Below are 20,381 nucleotides of genomic sequence, written 5' to 3'. Positions count from 1 at the left end.
CTCTTAGGGTTTACTCTCAACAACTTTCATATATAACATACAGCCTTAATTATATTTATCATGATGCATGTCACATCCCTAGTGCTTATTAATCTTATACCTGGAAGTTTTTACCTTTTAACTACCCCCCATCCTCCATCTGTGGTAACCACAAATCTGATATCTTTTCCTATGAGTTTGCTTTTAAGTATAATTGACCTGCAACACAATGTTAATTCCTATTACATGACATGGTGATTTGACATTTCTAAACATTTCAAACTGACCACAATGATTCTAATTATCCTATGTCACCACCCAAAGATACTACATAGTTATTGACTATGTTCCACTCACTGTACATTTCATACCCATGACTCATTTCTTTGATAACTGTTTAAGTTTGTACCTCTTAATTCCCTCACCTATTTTCTTCTCTTCCCCAAACTTTCCCCTCTGGCAAATACCTATTTGTTCTCTGTATCTAAAAATCTGTTTATATTTTTGTTATTTTTATTTCTCTCTCTCTTTTTTTTAGATTTCATATATAATTAAAATCATATAGTTTTGTATTTCTCTGTATGACTTAGTTCATTTGCCATAATACCATCTAGGTCCATCCATATTGCAGCAAATTACAAGGGTTTATTCTTTTTTTATGGCTGAGTAATATTACAGTGTACATGTACACCATATCTACTTTGTCTGTTCATATATTGATGGACACTTAGGTTGCTTTCATATCTTGAATATTATAAATAATGCTCCAGTAAACAAAGGGATGAATATGTCTTTTCTAATTAATGTTGTTTTTGTTTTCTTTGGATATACGCCCAGGAGTGGAATTGCTGAGTCATAATGGTAGCACTGTTTTCAGTTTTTTGAGAAGCCTCCATACTGTTTTCCATAGTGGTTGCACCAAATTACATACTGACATTACAGATTTCCCTTTCTCCACATCTTGCCAAAACTTGTTATTCGTTGTCTTTTTAAAATATAATATTTGGTTTTTATTTTTTATTATTTATTTATTTTTTGGCTGTGCTGGGTCTTTGTTGCTGAGGGGGCTTTTCTCTAGTTGCAGCAAGCAGGGGCTACTCTTTGTTGTAGTGCATTGTGGTGGCTTCTCTTGTTGCAGAGCGCGGGCTCTAGGGCATGCAGGCTTCAGCAGTTGCCACATGGCTAGGTAGTTGTGGTTCCCGAGCTTTGGAGCACAAGCTCAATGATGCATGGCTTAGTTGCTCCACAGCATATGGGATCTTCCCTGGACCAGGGATTGAGCCTGTGTCTCCTGAATTGGATGGATTCTTTACCACTGTGCCACCAGGGAAGCCCCTATTTGTTGTCTTTTTGATAACAGCCATTCTGACAGGTGTGAGGTGATATCTCATTGTGGGTTTGATTTGCATTTCCCTGATGCTTAGTGATGTTGAGCATCTTTTCATGTGCCTGTTGATCAACTGTATGTCTTGTGGAAAAATATGTATTGATATCCTCTGCTTGTTCTTTAATGTGTTTGCTTATTTTTTTGGCATTGAGTCATACCAGTTCTTTGTATATTTTGGATACCCTTATTGGATACATTAATATTACTTGCAAATATCACCTGACATTCAGTAGATAGATTTTTCATTTTGTTGATAGCTTCCTTCACTGTGCAAAAAGATTTTAGTTTAGTTTGAGTTAGTCCCATTTGCTTATTTTTGCTTTCGTTTCCCTTGCCTAAAGAGACATGTCCAAAAAAATATTACAAAGACTTATATCAAAGAACATCCTGCCTATGTTTTTTCTAGAAGATTCATGGGTTTGGGTCTTACATTTAAGTGTTTAATTCATTTTGAATTTATTTTTTTGCATCATGTAAGAGGGGAGTCCAGTTTGATTTCTTGCATGTAGCTTCCCAGTTTTCACAACACCATTTAGTGAAGAGGGTGTCTTTTCCCTATTGTGTATTCTCCCACCTTTGTCATAGATTAATTGCCCACATGAGTGTGGTTTCATTTTTGGGCTCTCTATTATGTTGCATTGAATTATATGTCTGTTTTGTACCAATACCATACTATTTTGATTACTGTTACTTTGTAATATAGTTTAAAATAAAAAATTGTGATGTCTCCAGTTTTATTCTTCTTTCTTAGGATTGTTTTTGCTATTTGAAGGGTCTTTTGCATTTCCACACAAATTTTAGAATTATATGTTTTAGTTCTGTGAAAAATACCTTTGGTGTTTTGATAAGAATTGCACTGAATCTTTTTTTCTGGTTTTGTTATTAGGGCAGTGGTGGCTGTATAGAATGAGTTTGGTAGAGTTCCTTTCTCTGCAATATTTTGAAATAGTGATAGGTATTAACTCTTCTCTAACTGTTCAGTAGAATTCACCTGTGAAGCCATCTAATTCTGGACTTTGTTGGGAGTTTTTAAAATTACAGATTCAGTTTTTAACTGGTAATAGATATGTTCATATTTTCCATTTTTTCCTCATTCAGTCTTGGGAGATTATCGATTTCTAGAAATGAATACAGTTCTTTTAGGTTGCCCATTTTATTGGCATATAATTGTCCACACAGTAAAATCATGATCCTTTATATTGCTGCAGCTTCAGTTATAACTTCTCCTGTTTCATTTCTGATTTTATTGATTTGGACCTTCTCCCCCATTTTTTTTCCTTGATGAATTTAGAAATGAAAAGATTGGTATTTATTTTGGAATATTATGGGTCTATGAATAGCTAAGACCATTTTGAAAATAGAATAATATGGGTTGCTTTACATATTAAAATACTATTGAATGTGTGTAGTGAAGTGTTACAGTAGTCCAATGCATCACAGTATAGACATCCACAGAGACCCTATTTATAGAAACTTGACACATGACAGAGATGACATCAAGATGGTGAGGGACAGAGCAGCCTGGCATGCTGCAGTGTGTGGAGTTGCAGAGAGTCAGACATGACTGGGTGACTGACATGGGAAAATTGGCTCACTGTATGGAAGAAAATGAAGTTGGATTACTACTTCATACCATATACAAAAATAATCTTCAAATTAATTAATCTAAAAGGTAATACATTAAAGCTGATGGAGAAAATATTCTGCCTGTGGTTGTGAATAATTTATCATAATTAATATTCCCAAAAGTATAGCCATTGAGTAAAAAAGATTTGATTATATCTTGATTAAGCATTTGTGATAATAAAATGAAGGACTCTAAAAAATTACCAGATATGTAATAGGTTGGAAGAAGATAATTACAACTTTTAGGACTAACAAAAGATTAATATCTTGAATATGTAAGAAATTCTGCAACTCAGTATTAGAAAGAACAATATTCATTGGATAATAAGGGTATAAGAAGTCAGTACCCAGAAGAAGAAACCCAAGTGGCTAAATATGTATATGAAAGGATGTGGGAATACTCAAGAATTGCTGTTGGGTAGGTAAAATAGTGTACAGTGAGTCATTCTGCATAGCAAGCTGGCAGTACTTGTCAAATTAAGTATGGATATTTCTTAGGACTCAGTAATTGTCTTAGGTAAATGGCCCAGAGAAGTCTCTTGTAGAGAGATGTACAAGAATGCTCATTGTAACATTGTTTATGGGAGGAAAAAATAAAAGTAACTTAGTGTCCATCGCTAGGGGAATGGTTAAGTAAAATATAGTCTAATACAAACACCAAATCATAAGCAATAAATTAGATTTATATTCATACCATAAAAAGATAGAAGAAATACAATAAATTTGTAGCATAAAATACTTCATATAAGTTAGACTTATTATAATGCCTGTAGGACAACACCATATACACACACACACACACACACACACACACACACACACACACATACACTTTCAGCTGAACACATAAATCTTCAGAGAAAGATGAGAGATAGATTGAAAGAGATTGAGATTAAAGTAACAACATTAACAAACTTTAAGAAACAGACATAGTACTTTATATACTAAACACATTCTCTTCAAATGCCTGTGGAATATTCATGAAAATAGATAATATTTAAGTCACAAAGAAAAATTTTGATGAATTCTAAATATTAGAAGTCATTCAGACCACATAGACTCACCATTAGGTAGTAACAAAAATTGTTTATGAAAGAATATGGAAAATTTTGCTTTAAAGACTGAAAACAAATGTTCTAAGTAATTCTTTAGTTAAAAAATAAATGCATGTGTGCTCAGTCGCATCCAACTCTTTGTAACCCCATGGATGTAAACTGCCAGGCTCCTCTGTGCATGGGATTATCCCAGCAAGAAACTGGAGTGGGCTGCCATTTTCTCCTCCAGAGGATCTTCCTGACCCAGGGATCAAACCCATGTTCTGCATTGGCAGGTAGGTTCTTTACCACTGAGCCACCTGGGAAGCTCAAAGGTGGCCTTGGGCTAAATACATTAAAATAGGAATTTAAAAAATTTTAAAAATGAATGACAGTGAAAACAAAATATATCAAAAACACAAAATGTGATAAAAACAGTCTTGCAGGAACTTTTATAGCATTAAATGCTTTTATTAAAAAACAAGAAAATTAAAAATAATTTATCTTAAATGTTCAACCCATGCAGCTAGCCAGCAGCATAAACAAAACAGCAAAACAATCACCCTCTCCCCAATATAGTAGTCAGACACTAATGAAACTGTAAATATAAGTTAGCAATATAGAACACACTCATACACAGATTATTCACATAACCGAAACAGTGAATAATACTTTAATTTAATAAAATATCAATTTATTAACATCTTACCAGCATCACTGTTATTCTTTCCAAACACTGGATAAGGAGAAAAGGGGCTTCCCCCCTGCCCCGCCCCACAATTGTAGCATTACTTTCCTTGAGTTCACTTTGCTGTTTTGTTGTTTTTATTTATTTAGCTTCATGGGTTGAACTAAAAAGGTGAAGTACTGCAGTGTTTCTTGTTTTCTAATATAAACATTTAGACCTATAAATTTTGTGGATCTTTGGCTTTGGAGGATATTGCAGACACAAAAACCTCAAGATGGATTTCCAGAAAGTGAATACATTTTACCCAAATCAAGTTGGTATGTGCTTATTTGAACAGACTAACCAAATAAATACCTTCACATTTTGTCATCTTTCTCTTTCTCTCTAGGAACAGAAGATCCTTGGAACATTGTTAATAGTGTCTCTGATGGGAAAGTTGCAGTTAAAGACTTTTTACCTACCTTGGAGAAACCTTGGAGTAAAGAACAACTTAGAAACTCTACAACAGATGGTGAGTACTTCAGTTACCTCTCAGGTTTCCTCTTTAGAGTATACCTGTTCACACCGACTAAATTTTTTAAAAAGGAGTGAGAATACTGTATGTTTAGGGAGGTTGTTATGAAACTATATTGATAATATTGGTCACTGTGAATTGTTGGAACTTTTTTGGAAAGTGTATGGATATTCTTCTTTATTTGGAGAAGAAAGCACAAGCTGGAATTAAGATTGCCGGGAGAAATATCAATAACCTCAGATATGCAGATGACACCACCCTTATGGCAGAAAGTGAAGAGGAACTAAAAAGCCTCTTGATGAAAGTGAAAGAGGAGAGTGAAAAAGTTGGCTTAAAGCTCAACATTCAGAAAACTAAAATCATGGCATCTGGTCCCATCACCTCATGGCAAATAGATGGGGAAACAGTGGAAACAGTGTCAGACTTTATTTTTTTGGGCTCCAAAATCACTGCAGATAGTGACTGCAGCCATGAAATTAAAAGACGCTTACTCCTTGAAAGGAAAGTCATGACCAACCTAGATAGCATATTAAAAAGCAGAGACATTACTTTGCTAACAAAGGTCCGTCTGATCAAGGCTATGGTTTTTCCAGTGGTCATGTATGGATGTGAGAGTTGGACTGTGAAGAAAGCTGAGCGCCAAAAAATTGATGCTTTTGAGTTGTGGTGTTGGAGAAGACTCTTGAGAGTCCCTTGAACTGCAAGGAGATCCAACCAGTCCATCCTGAAGGAGATAAGTCCTGGGTGTTCATTGGAAGGACTGATGCTGAAGCTGAAACTCCAATACTTTGGTCACCTCATGTGAAGAGTTGACATATTGGAAAAGACCCTGATGCTGGGAGGGATTGGGGGCAGGAGGAGAAGGGGATGACAGAGGATGAGATGGCTGGATGGCATAACTGACTCGATGGACATGAGTTTGAGTAAACTCCGGGAGTTTGTGATGGACAGGGAGGCCTGGCGTGCTGCGATTCATGGGGTCGCAAAGAGTTGGACACAACTGAGTGACTGAGCGACTGAATTGAACTGAACTGAACAGAAACAAGTAATCTTGTCCATGTTTTAAAAGCAGATGCTTATTTATTGGAGTGAATGGTCACAATAATACGTATGATAGAGCCCTACTCTTCTACTTCCCCAACCTTGAATTCCAGAGACAGGGTATTTCTTATAGAAAGAGCATCATAAACAAGTGTGAATTTGGTGTGGGTTTTTCATAAATACCATTCACTGGTCTAAGGAAATTGCCTTCTATTCCTTTTTTGCTAAAAATATTGAATTTATATTTGTTTATTTGGTTTATCATGAATTTTCTAAACAATTCTTATGTATCTCTTAAGGGAGGTCATCTGAATTTTCTCTTTTAATTTGTTAGTGTGGTGAATTACAAGAGTTGAACTTTATAATATTAAATGAAACCCGGATTTTTGGATTAAACCCATCTTGGTCATGAAATATTATTATTTTAATTTTTCTAATAAAATAGAAATAGAAAATTTTATTTTTGTAAACTTTGTTTACAATTTATTAATCTCTATTTATGAGTGAGACTAATACTAGTTTTGTTTTCTCGTACTGGCATTGTTAGGCTTCAGTGTCAAATTATCCTTGTAATTTGAAAAGTATTCTTTCTTTTTCTAAATCCTAAAATAGCTTATGTAACATTGGAATTACATATTCCTTTCATGTCTAGTGGTAGTCACAAAAGAAGCTATCTGAGCATTATAGTTCTGTTTGGGTAGGTTTTTGATTAGTAATAATCTTTCATGTTGTACAATTATTAATTTTTCTTTTATTCTTGAAGTCAATTTTGGTAAGTTTTTCCCTAGGAGTTTGTCTTTTTATATAAAAATTTATTGCTATAATGCTATAATGTTTTTAATAATAAATTCTTAGTATTTTTGTAGTTATTTATAACATCTATAGTAATACTTCCATTTCATTCTTCATTTTGGTTATTTTTATGTTTTCCTTTTTAAAATCATTTGTGCTAGTGGTTTCCAAAAAAAATTGAAAAAACATTTTTTCCCTTCCTTTGTCATTCTTGTTCAGTAAAGCATCTCTCTAGGGAGTTGTTCAGTTGAGAAGTCATGTCGGACTTTTTGTAACCCCGCGAACTACAGCACACACAGATGGTAAAGAATCTGCCTGTAATGCAGAAGACCTGGATTCCACTTTCTAACTCATTTCACAGAGCCAAAATTGCCCTGATACCAAAACTAGACAAGTTCAGTTCAGTTCAGTAGCTCAGTCGTGTCCAACTCTTTGCAACCCCATGGACTGCAGCACACCAGGCATCCCTGTCCATCACCAACTCCCAGAACTTGCTCAAACTCATGTCCATTGAGTTGGTTATGCCATCCAACCATCTCATCCTCTGTTGTCCCCTTCTCCTCTTGCTGTCAATCCTTCCCAGCATCAGAGTCTTTCCCAATGAGTCAGTCCTTTGCATCAGCAGGTGAAGGTATTAGAGCTTCAGTTTCAGCATCAGTCCTTCTAGTGAATATTCAGGACTGATTTCCTTTAGAATGGACTGGTTGGATCTCCTTGCAGTCCAAGGGACTCTCAAGAGTCTTCTCCAACACCGTAGTTCAAAAGCATCAATTCTTTGGCACTCAGCTTTCTTTATGGTGCAAACTTCATATCCATGCATGACTACGGGAAAAACCGTAGCTTTGACTAGACAGACCATTGTTGACAAAATAATGTCTCTGCTTTTTAATATGCTGTCTAGGTTGGTTATAGCTTTTCTTCCAAGGAACAAGCATCTTTTAATTTCATGGCTGCAGTCACCATCTGCAGTTATTTCACAGCCTCAAAAATAAAGTCTGTTACTGTTTCCATTGTTTCCCCATCTATTTGCCATGAAGTGATAAGACCAGATGCCATGATGTTAGTTTTTTGACTGTTGAGTTTTAAGCCAGCTTTTTCACTCTCCTCTTTCAGTTTCATCAAGAGGCTCTTCAGTTCCTCGTCACTTTCTGCCATAAGGGTGGTGTCATCTGCATATCTGAGGTTATTGATATTTCTCCTGGCAACTTGCTTCCAGCTTGTGATTCATCCAGCCCAGCATTTCACATGATGTACTCTGCATATAAGTTAAATAAGCAGGGTGACAATATACAGCCGTGATGTCCTCCTTTCCCAAATTGTAACAAGTCCATTGTTCCTTGTTCGCTTCTAACTGTTGCTTCTTGACCTGCATACAGATTTCTTAGGAGGTAGGTCAGGTGGTCTGGTATTCCCATCTCTTTAAGAATTTTCCACAGTTTGTTGTGCACCACACAGTCATAGGCTTTGGCATAGTCAATAAAGCAGAAGTAGGTGTTTTTCTGGAACTCTCTTGCTTTTCCTATGATCCACCAGATGTTGGCAATTTGATCTCTCGTTCCTCTGCCTTTTCTAAATCCAGCTTGAACATCTGGAAGTTCAATCTAAGTTGATCTGGTTGGAGAATTTTGAGCATTACTTTGTCTAGCGTGTGAGATGAGTGCAATTGTGCAGTACTTTGAACATTCTTTGGCGTTGCCTTTCTTTGGGATTGGGATGAAAACTGACCTTGTCCAGTCCTGTGGCCACTACTGAATTTTCCAAATTTGCTGGCATATTGAGTGCAACATTTTCACAGCATCATCTTTTAGGATTTGAAATAGCTCAGCTGGAATTCCATCACTTCCACTAGATGTCCCTAGATGCTTCCTAAGAACCACTTGACTTGCACTATATCTGGCTCTAGGTGAGTGATCATATCTTTGTGGTTATTTGGGTCATGAAGATCTTTTTTGTATTGTTCTATGTATTCTTGCCACCTTTTCTTAATATCTTTGGCTTCTGTTAGGTCCATACCGTTTCTGTCCTTTTCTGTGCCCCTCTTTGCATGAAATATTCCCTTGCTAACTCTAATTTTCTTAAAGAGATTTCTAGTCTTCCCCATTCTGTTGTTTCCCTCTATTTCTTTGCATTGATCACTGAGGAAGGCTTTCTTATATCTCCTTGCTATTCTTTGGAACTCTGCATTCAGATGGGTATATCTTTCCCTTTCTCCTTTGCCTTTAGTTTCTCTTCTTTTCTCAGTTATTTGTAAGGCCTCCTTAGACAACCATTTTGCCTTTTTGCACTGAAGAAGGGACTGGCAAACCACTTCAATATTCCTGCCTTGAGAACCCCATGAACTGTATGAAAAGGCAAAAAACCAGACAAAGATACCACAAAAAAGAAAATTATAGTCAATTATCTGTGAGAAATATAAATTCAAAAATCCTCAACCCAATATTAGCAAAATAAATACAATGATATGGATCATTCACCATGACCTAGTGAAATTTATTCCAGGGATTCAAGGATGGTTAAATGTCTGCAAGTCAATCAACTTGATGCATACTACCTTGTGTGCTGTGCCATGCTAGGTCACTTCAGTCATGTCCGACTCTGTGATCCCAAGGACTGTAGCCCGCCAGGCTCCTCTGTCCATGGGATTCTCCAGGCAAGAATACTGAAGTGGGTGCCATGCTCTCCTCCAGGGGATGTTCCCAACCCAGGGATCAAACCTGCATCTCTTGTCTCCTGCATTGGTAGGGTTTTGTTCTTTTTTTTTTTTTTTTTTTTTTTTTTTACCACTAGCACCACCTGGGAAAACCTGATACATCACCTTAATGAAGGATAAAAAATATGTGAGCATCTCAATAGATACAGAAAAAGCATTTGTAAAGTCAGTGATCATTTATGATAAAAACTCTTACTAAAGTGGGCATAGAAGGAATGTACCTCAACATATTGTTCCCTTGGTATCTCTTATTTTCTTAAAGAGATCTCTAGTCTTTCCCATTCCATTGTTTTCCTCTATTTCTTTGCATTGATAATGAAGGCTATATATGAGAAACCCACAGCTTTTATCATACTCAATGGTGAAAAACTAAAAACTATTCCTTTAAAATCAGGAATAAGATAATGATGCCACTCTTATCCAACACAGTATTGGAAATCTTAACTACAGCAATTCAATTCAGTTCAGTTCAGTTGCTCCGTCGTGTCTGACTCTCCGCGGCCCCGTGGACTGCAGCACACCAGGCTTCTTTGTCCATCACCAACTCCCAGAACTTGCTCAGACTCATGTCCATTGAGTTGGTTATGCCATCCAACCATCTCTTCCTCTGTTGTCCCCTTCTCCTCCCACCTTCAAACTTTCTCAGCATCAGGATCTTTTTTTTTTTTTTTTTAGTTGGAGGCTAATTACTTTACAATATTGTAGTGGTTTTTGCCATACATTGACATGAATCAGCCATGGATTTACATGTGTTCCCCATTCTGATCCCCCCTCAGACCTCCCTCCCCATCCCATCCCTCTGGGTCTTCCCAGTGCACCAGCCCTGAGCACTTGTCTCATGCATCCAACCTGGACTGGTGATCTGTTTCACATTTGATAGTATACTTGTTTCAATGCTATTCTCTCAGAATATCCCACCCCTGCCTTCTCCCACAGAGTCCAAAAGTCTGTTCTATACATCTGTGTTTCTTTTTCTGTTTTGCATATAGGATTATTGTTACCATCTTTTTAAATTTGAATCAGTTCTTCACATCAGATGGCCAAAGTATTGGAGTTTCAGCTTTGGCGTCAGTCCTTCCAATAAATATTCAGGACTGATTTCCTTTATATAGACTGGTTGGGTCTCCTTGCAGTCCAAGGGACTCTCAAGAGTCTTCTCCAGCACCACAGTTCAAAAGCATCAATTCTTTGGTGCTCAGCTTTCTTTGTAGTCCAACTCTCACATCCATACATGACTACTGGAAAAACCATAGCTTTGACTAGATAGACCTTTGTTGGCCAAGTAATGTCTCTGCTTTTTAATATGTTGTCTAGATTGGCCATAACTTTTCTTCCAAGGAAAGAGTGTCTTTTAATTTCATGGCTGCAGTCACCATCTGCAGTGATTTTGGAGTCCAAGAAAAAGTCTCTCACTGTTTCGATTGTTTCTCCATCTATTTGCCATGAAGTGATGGGACCAGATGTCATGATCTTAGTTTTCTGAATGTTGAGTTTTAAGCCAACTTTTTCACTCTCCTTTTTCACTTTCATCAAGAGGCTCTTTAGTTCTTCTTTGCTTTCTGCCATAAGAGTGGTATCATCTGCGTTTTGATATTTCTCCCAGCAACGTTGATTCCAGCTTGTGCTTCATCCAGCCTGGCATTTCTCATGATGTACTCTGCATATAAGTTAAATAAGCAGGGTGACAACATACAGCCTTGACATACTCCTTTCCCTATTTGGAACCAGTCTGTTTTTCCATGTCCAGTTTCTAACTGTTGCTTCTTGACCTCCATACAGATTTCTCAGGAGGCAGGTCGGGTGGCCTGGTATTCCCACATCTTTAAGAATTTTCCACAGTTTGTTGTGATCCACACAGTCAAAGGGTTTTGCATAGTCAAGAAAGCTATAGCAATTAGGCAAGAAATAAATAAAAGGCATCCATATTGGAAAGAAAGAAGTAAAACAATCACTATTTGAGGATGATATGATTTTATATATAGAAAACCCTAAATACTCTACCAAAAAAAAAAAAAAACTATTAGAAATAATAAACAAATTGGTAGGGTACAAAACCAATATGAAAAAAAGTCTAAAATTTTCAAATCCAGGAGTCTAACTCTATACAGTGATCTAGTAACATTGGTCACAAACAGAGAAAAACAAAGGAGTAAGAGCATACATTGGAGAATGGATAGTTTCATCTTCAATAAATGCTGTTGGAAAAACTGGACAGCCACACACACACACACACACACACAAATAAAACTAGACAACTATCTCACACAACAGACAAACATGATTTTAAGTCCTGAAGCTATAAAAGCTCCTAGAAGAAAATATAGGCAGTTCATTCTTTGACATGTCTTATCAATATCTTTTTGGATATTTGTTCCTAGGCACGAAAAACAAAAGCAAAAATGAACTAATAGGATAACATCAGACTAAAAAGATTCTTCACAGCAAAGGAAACCATCAACAAAACTAAAAGACAACCTAAAAATGGGAGTAGATATTTGCCCATGTGATATCTGATAAGGAGTTAATATCCAAAATATATAAGTAACATACACAATTCGACAACAATAACAAAAACTGATCTAAAAAATGGGAGAGAAGTCGAATAGACATTTTCCCAAAGAAGACAAATAACCAAAAGGCACATGAAAAAAATGTTCAGCATCACTTATTATTAGGAAAATGTAAAACTTCCCACCTGTTAGAGTACCCATTATAAAAGAGACAAGAAATAAAAGGTGTTGGTGAGAAAGTGGTGAAATATTTATTGGTGGTAAAGCCACTGTGGAAAAAAAGTATGAAGATTCCTCAAAAAAATTAATAATGGAACTACTATATGATCCAGCTGTACCACTTCTGGGTATTTATTCAAAGTGTATAAAAACTAATTCACAAAGGCTTATGCACCCCCTAAGTTCATCACAACATTATTTAAATTAGCCAAGATATGAAAACAACTCAAATGCCCATCAATGGATGAATGGATAAATAACGTGTGATACACACACACACAGACACACACACACACAGAGGAATACTATTCAGCCATAAAAAAGAAAAATAATGCCATTTTGCAGCAACATGGATGGACCTTGAGATTATCATACTAAGTGAAGTAAGTAAGAAAGAGAAAGACTAATATCACATGATATCACTTATATGTGGAAGCTAAAAAAAATACAAATAAACTTATTTACAAAAGTTAAGTAAATTCACAGACATAGAAAACAAGCATTGTTACTGAAATGGGATAAATTAGGAGTTTTAGATTAAAATATGCCCACTGCTATATATAAAATAGATAACCAACAGAGATCTACTGTATAGTATAGGGAACTAAACTCAATATCTTATAATAACCTATAAGGGAAAATAATGTATAAAAGCAATGTATGTATATATATTGAATAATAGTGGGATTTAAAAAAATTTTGCAGAAACCAAACTTTTGCCCAACTAGGGATGCTGGGCTTTCCTGGTAGCCCAGCGGGTAAAGAATCTTCCTGCAATGCAGGAGACCCCATTTTGATTCCTGGGTCAAGAAGATCCCCTGGAGAAGGGATAGGCTACCCACTCCAACATTCTTGGCTTTCTTGGTGGCTCAGATAGTAAAGAGTCCACCTGCAATGTGGGAGACCTGGGTTTAACTCCTGGGTTGGGATAATCCTCTGGAGGAGGGCATGGCAACCCACTCCAGTATTCTTGCTGGAGAATCCCCATGGACAGAGGAGCCTGGTGGGCTACAGTCCAGGGGGTTGCAAACAGTCAGACACAACTGAGTGACTAAGCACTGCACAGTGATGTTAAATTTTGCTTATTGATTAATTGGCTTCTAAAAGCAAAGCCCATTGATATGTTTTAAAAACTTTTAAACTCAGAATTCCTTCTGTAATACACCTAAGCTGTGTGCAAGCTAGGATGTTAGCTTTTTACGCAAACTTCATCATATGTTCTTTGTTCTTCATGTGTTTACAGATTTATATAAAGAGATTACAACTCTTGAAAAGATCAGAAATGATAAGATGCCTATAAATGAACTGAGCTCCCAACTCTTGAGTACTGGAGTTCCTTTAAGCAACAAGGCATTCCAGGAGATTCTGAATGAAACATCTACTGATGGTGAGTTTTTTGAAAGAACAGTCTGTACTGAGCTTTATGAAACCTTAGTTTTACTGAGTACTTGGGATATCTGTTGTGTGTGTGTATATTTTAGACAACTAGTTCTTAGAAATATAATGAGAACATAGGCATATTGAAAACTAATTAAAATTAGCTTTTTCTGGAAATATTTTCTGGAAATATTTTTAAGATATATCTATTTATCTGGCATCAAATCTGTAAAATATATATATCAATATTTAATTATTTAAGCTGAATAAGTTAATATAATTAGATTTTCCCCCTTCCTTTGAGAGAAAAGATTATGGGTAAAAGTGTTTTAAATTAATTGGTTTTTATCCAACTACTTTTCAGAAATTATAAAATTTGCTCACCCATCTCTCTCTGTTATAGTTATTTAATAATTATTGGCATTACAACTTGCCATTTCATAACCCTTATACTTTACTTTTTAGAAACTGGTGAAGTAAATCTCAAACACATTTTGGAAACTTTTAACACAAGTATGCCAGTTTCTGAATTTAAAGGTGAGTAAATAACTCTTTCCTTTTAGATATTTGTCATAGTTTGCATTGTATTTTGTCATTATTATTATTATTAAGTGCTGTTGTGAGTTATATATGGCGTACAAATCAGCTGTATATTTTTATGATTAAAGTGCACAATTTGATCAGTTTTGACATATACATATACTTATGAAACTGTCATCACAATCAGTAGTGAGCACATTTAACCCCTAAATTTCCCCACGTCACTTTGTAATCTCTCCTGCCTTTCCATATCCTTCTTCTTCCCATCCCCAGGCAAGCACTGTCAGTAGGTATTTGTTAGCATACCCGGAGTTTTATACAAATGGAGTACTCTTTTTTTAAAAATTTTATTTATTTATTTATTTGGCTGCTCTGGGTCTTCGCTGCTGCTTGCAGCCCTTCTCTAGTTGCCGTAAGTAGGGGCTACTCTGTTGTGTTCGAGGGCTTCTCACTGTGGTGGCTTCTCTTGTTGCCGAATATGGGCTCTGGGGCACGCGGACTTGAGTCATTGCCGTGTGTGGCTCAGTAATTGTGGTTCCTGGGCTCTAGAGCACAGGTTCAGTAGCTGTGGTGCATGGGCTTACTTGCTCCATAGCATGTAGGATTTTTCCCGGCCAGAGTGATAACCCTTGTCTGTTGTGTTGGCAAGCATATTCGTTACCACTTAGCTATCAGGGAAGACCAATAGTTGTACACTTTTTTTTCTGGATTCTTTCACTAAGAATAATTATCTTGAGATTAATTCATATTGTACCCTGTATCAATAGTTTATTCTTGTTTATGACTGAATTGTACTCCATTTTATAGATATACTGTGATTTATTTACTTACCTACTGATACACATTAGGTTGTTTCCAATTTTTGCCCATTACAAATAAAGTTTCTATTTGTGTAAGTTGTTATATAGACATATGCTTTAATTCTCTTGGGTAATTGCCAATTATTGATTGGATACTAGGTATGTATTAACTTTTTAAGAAATTGCCAATTTCCAAAGTGTTTACACCATTTTACATTCCCACCAGCAATGTAATAGAGTTCCACTTCTTCCAAATTTTTGCCAATGCTGGATATAGTCTGTCTTTTAAATTTTAATCATTCTAATAAGTGTATAGCTGTATTCATTGTGGTTTTAGTTTGCATTTCCTTAATGACTAATGCTGTTGAGCATCTTCTCCTGTGCTTACTTTTTAGTTGTGTATCTTCTTTGGCAAAGTATCTGTTCAGAGCTTTTGCCCACTTTTTAAGTTGGATTTTTAAAAAATTTCTGTGAATATTCTGGGTACAAGTCTAGTATAAGATGTGTACCTGGCAAATATTTTCTCTGAGTCTTTTGCTTATCTCTGTATTTTCATTTTCTTTTTTTTTTTTTTTTTTAATTTTATTTTATTAGTTGGAGGCCAATTACTTCACAACATTTCAGTGGGTTTTGTCATACATTGACACGAATCAGCCATTGAGTTACACGTATTCCCCATCCCGATCCCCCCCCCCCACCTCCCTCTCCACCCGACTCCTCTGGGTCCTCCCAGTGCACCAGGCCCGAGCACTCGTCTCATGCATCCCACCTGGGCTAGTGATCTGATTCACCATAGATAATATACATGCTGTTCTTTTTAAAACATCCCACCCTCACCTTCTCCCACGGAGTTCAAAAGTCTGTTCTGTACTTCTGTGTTTCTTTTTCTGTTTTGCATATAGGGTTATCGTTACCATCTTTCTAAATTCCGTATATATGTGTTAGTATGCTGTAATGTTCTTTATCTTTCTGGCTTACTTCACTCTGTATAATGGGCTCCAGTTTCGTCCATCTCATTAGAACTGATTCAAATGAATTCTTTTTAACGGCTGAGTAATATTCCATGGTGTATATGTACCACAGCTTCCTTATCCATTCATCTGCATATTTTCATTTTCTTAACTGTCTTTAGAAGAACATTAATTTTGATGAAGTCTAATCAAGTTTTTTCTTTTATGCATTGTGCTTTTGGTTTTATGTATATGAAATCTTTGCCTTACCAGAGTTTAAAAAGTCTTTTTGGTATGTTTTATTCTAAAATTTTATGGGTTTTCATTTTGCATATTAGGCATATGATCTATTTTTAGTTAAATTTTGTATATGAAATAAAGTTTGAATCAAAGTTCTTTTATTTTTTTACATATGGATATCCATTTGTTCCAGTACCATTGTTGAAGACTATGCTTTTTCCACTGATTTGTCTTTGTACTTTTATAGAAAATCACACACGCACACATATACACACACACATGCATATATATACACACTCACAGTTGACCATTGAGCAACACAGGTTTGAATGGGTTGGGTCCATTTATACATGGATTATTTTGAATAAATGTATACTATAGTAGTATACAATCCAAAGTTGATTGAATCTGCAGATATAGAACTGTGAATATGTGAGACCAACCATAAAATTATATGTGGATTTTTGACTGTTCAGAGGTCAGTGTCTCAAACCTCACATTATTCAAAAGTCAAATGTATATATATATATATATGGCTTCCCTGGTGGCTCAGATGGCAGAGGATCTGCCTCCAATGCAGGAGGTCTGAGTTTGATCCCTGGGTTGGGAAGATCCCCTGGAGAAGGGAATGACTTACCCACTCCAGTATTATTGCCTGGAGAATTCCATGAACAGAGGAGCCTGGTGGGTTACAGTCCATGGGGTTGCAAAGAATCAGATATAACTGAGCAACTAACACACACACACACCACACATATAAATATATATTCCCAGATTCTCTGTTCTGTTTTATTGATCTTTTTTCTATCTTTACACTAATAACAGCATTGCCTAATTACTATAACTTTCTAATAAACATTGAATTCCATTAGATTGTATCAGTTCTCCAACTTTTCAAAAGTTTTTTGGCTACTGTAGGTCTTTTTACATCGCCATACGAATTTTAGAACCAGTTTGTAAATTTCTACAAAAAAGCCTACTGGAATTTATTGGAGAAATTAAGGAGCTCATGAATTAAGATTTGTTCGAAATTTTTCTTATCTAATAAATTATTCCTGCAACTTTTTTATGTATTTGTATTTTGCCTCCTTGAAAAATTTTTTCCTATAGTCTCTTAGGAAACTAGGGATTCTGATCCAATTAGTGACTTTGAGTGTAGGATGATTTGTATAACTTGTGATAAAGCAGTTAGGGACATGGGTCTAATCCTGAGGATCCTGTTTAGAGGAGAAAACTCATAGAGGTTTAGCTAAGACCCGGAGGAATGCAGAGTGCTTCAGCTTGAAAGAACCTCTAGCATTTTTATTTTCCTCAGAGAAAAACCCTTTTATCTATTTTCTATAATCTTGAAACTTTTCAGTCTGTATTTCATCTACATTTGTGGCATTTGACCCTTGTATATAGATATCTTTTAGGTTAAGAAGTAAAGGCCATTTCTACCTTTAGGCAAAATATATTTCTAAAAACACTACTCTTGCAGTTTTGGGGTACTTTTAAAAGAGAGTAAAAGTTATGAGGACTAAGCAAAAAAAAAGGAAGGAAAATATTTTTAAACAGAAGAAAATTCAGGGATAATAGCTTTATATTCTGAAATTTGAATAGTTTCTTAAAGATAAAATCTCTAAGAAATCTCTCTCACTGACAAAAAAAATTGAACATTTCCTTATAAGATGCAATAATGGCTATATTTAGATTTTTTAAAATTGTTTGTTTTATTCAGCTAAATTAGAAAAACTCAGTCAACTTTTTTTGTGTTGAGTCAAAAATAACTGGTTTCTCAGGGAAATTCTTGAAACAAAAGATTATTTTTGTCCTATTAATTTTGGAATCATAAAGTTAATTGAGATACATGTTTGGACAATAGCCTAGAATTTTAGGTACATTATTGTTCAGAAGTTTCCAAAGGATATTAAGTGACTTACAGAATCCCCATTTGCTTTCAGATATACACACTGCCCTCAATACTGTCAGCTTGATGAACTGCAACAGAATTCAAGCTAATGACTTAAAAGATGCTTTTGATGAACTCAGTGTTTCTGTAAAGCCTGAAGAACATCAGATGTTAGAGAAAACCCTTGACATTGATGGTATATATAACAAGGATAAGTTTGTTTTCTGGACAAAGTGATATAATTTTTAAAATTTCCCTTCTTTATCTTCCACTCATCACTCCCCAACAACTTTCTTTTTATTATTCTGATGGGGAAAAAAAATACTCTAACAGAGCAACTCTACTGAGGTCATGAATTTATCTTGATAAAAAAGTCTTTGAATAAAACTAGTAAGGTGTTTTAAAGCCTATATAGCCCCATCAGATATTCTGTGTTGACTCCATCAGGGCATATTTATTTGTTTGTGTGATTTTAGCACCTACAGCACTATAGAAATCAGGAAAGGTAAGATAATTGAGAAGGTTGTGCTGATGCGAAACTGCTTTTGGCCAGGAAAATATTAGAAGAGGACTTTACCCCCCCGCGTGAGGTATTTATGGCATAAGGTCGATTAATGTGAATCCTAAGAGCTTTCAGAGAAAACTATATATAATTTTCAAATTTTGAAAATTATTATGTTTTTAAATTAACTTAAAATCAGTTTCTAAAAATATTTTCTTTTTTACATTATTAAATGAGTTTTTGACTTGCTTCATCAGTAGTATTGACTGGGGCTAATGTATGGCACAACTTCTGGGGCACATTGTTATCTGAGTAAACAGGATTCCTTGGATTCCAGTGCCTGTCCTGAATGACTAAGTGTGGCAGACTTGATCTTGAGTGCCTATTATATGTAAGGTGTCATGTAATATGTAATCAAACAAATATAAAATATTTAATTTAGGAATCTTTTGGTCTAGCTAGTAAGGCAAGGTGTAAACAACAAAAGAGTATATTACAATACAGAATATAAAAGTTCAGTGAATGTATAATGTTAACGTGGCAGAATTTGAATAATTGCCAGGGAAATTGATGTGATATTGATTTATAATAAGAAATATATATTTAGTCTCTGTCCTCATTTCTGGGACAGAGCTCCTAAAACTCTTGTAAATTCCTAAGTAATAATAAGAACACTAGGAGTATCTTTTGTTCTAATGAGACAGCTCTGGTGGGGCTCCTGGATGTGGGCTGAATGGGGGCTGATTACCCTAAAGACCAAGCCAAGATTAGAAGCTTAGAATTTTCAGTCCATCCCACCCCTGCTCCCAGGATGGAAGAGGGACTGGAAATTGAGTGAATAATTGATTATGCTTTTGTAAGGAAGCCTTACTTGAGATCCTCCCAGATATCACCTTATATATCTCTGTCTGGCTGTTATCTGCATACTTTATCATACCCTTTAATAAACTGGCACACATAACTAACTGTTGCCCTGAGTTTTGTGAAGTGCTCTAGCAAATAACCAAGCCCAAGTGGGAGGAGGTCATAAGAACACCCAGTTTGTAGCCAATTTGGACAGAAGTTGTGGGTAGCCTGAAGTCCTCCTACTTACAATTGGCATCTGAAGTGGGGGTGGGGTGTCTCATGGGGCTGAACTCTTAACCTATGGGATGTTATTTCTGGTAGATAGTGTTAGAATTGAGTTAAATTACAGGCCATCCAGCTGGTGTTGTAGAGAATTGCTTGGTGTGGGAACTCTTCCTTCATCAAACTGGTGTTAAAAATATTGTGAGTGTGGTGGTAGTGTGAAAGTAAAGGAGTAACATGTAAAGAAAGACTGGATTTTTCTCATACAGGTGATACTGTGTTGTGTGAGTTCAGAGGAAAGCTATTTCATTTATTCACTGAAAGTTTATTGAGCACCTGTTGCTTGCTGGACACTAAATATAAAGATAAAAAAGCTTACAGTATATTGAGATGACAACAAGAACACCAATTAAATTCTATGATACTATGCCAGTTAAATACCATATAGGTAAACATTCATTGAGTGTTGTGGAAAGCACACACAATATGTACCTAACCCACACAAGGTTGGAT

The 20,381-nt window shown here is 35.8% G+C and overlaps 1 protein-coding gene across 1 annotated transcript in view; it reads left to right on the top strand.

Annotated features, from left to right (window-relative positions):
* Positions 1-20,381, top strand: part of LOC136150108 (EF-hand calcium-binding domain-containing protein 13-like) — a 133,542-nt gene that overhangs the window by 98,160 nt on the left and 15,001 nt on the right. The window contains exons 18-21 of the mRNA XM_065910880.1: positions 5,103-5,225; positions 13,744-13,887; positions 14,343-14,414; positions 18,351-18,494. Coding sequence (XP_065766952.1) covers positions 5,103-5,225; positions 13,744-13,887; positions 14,343-14,414; positions 18,351-18,494 — 483 coding nt within the window. The remainder of the gene's footprint in view (positions 1-5,102; positions 5,226-13,743; positions 13,888-14,342; positions 14,415-18,350; positions 18,495-20,381) is intronic.

This window comes from Muntiacus reevesi, chromosome 18 (genome assembly GCF_963930625.1).
Source record: "Muntiacus reevesi chromosome 18, mMunRee1.1, whole genome shotgun sequence".
Lineage (NCBI taxonomy): Eukaryota > Metazoa > Chordata > Mammalia > Artiodactyla > Cervidae > Muntiacus > Muntiacus reevesi.
The sequence above is the reverse complement of the archived record's forward strand: the minus strand, read 5'-3'. Positions and strand labels throughout refer to the sequence as shown.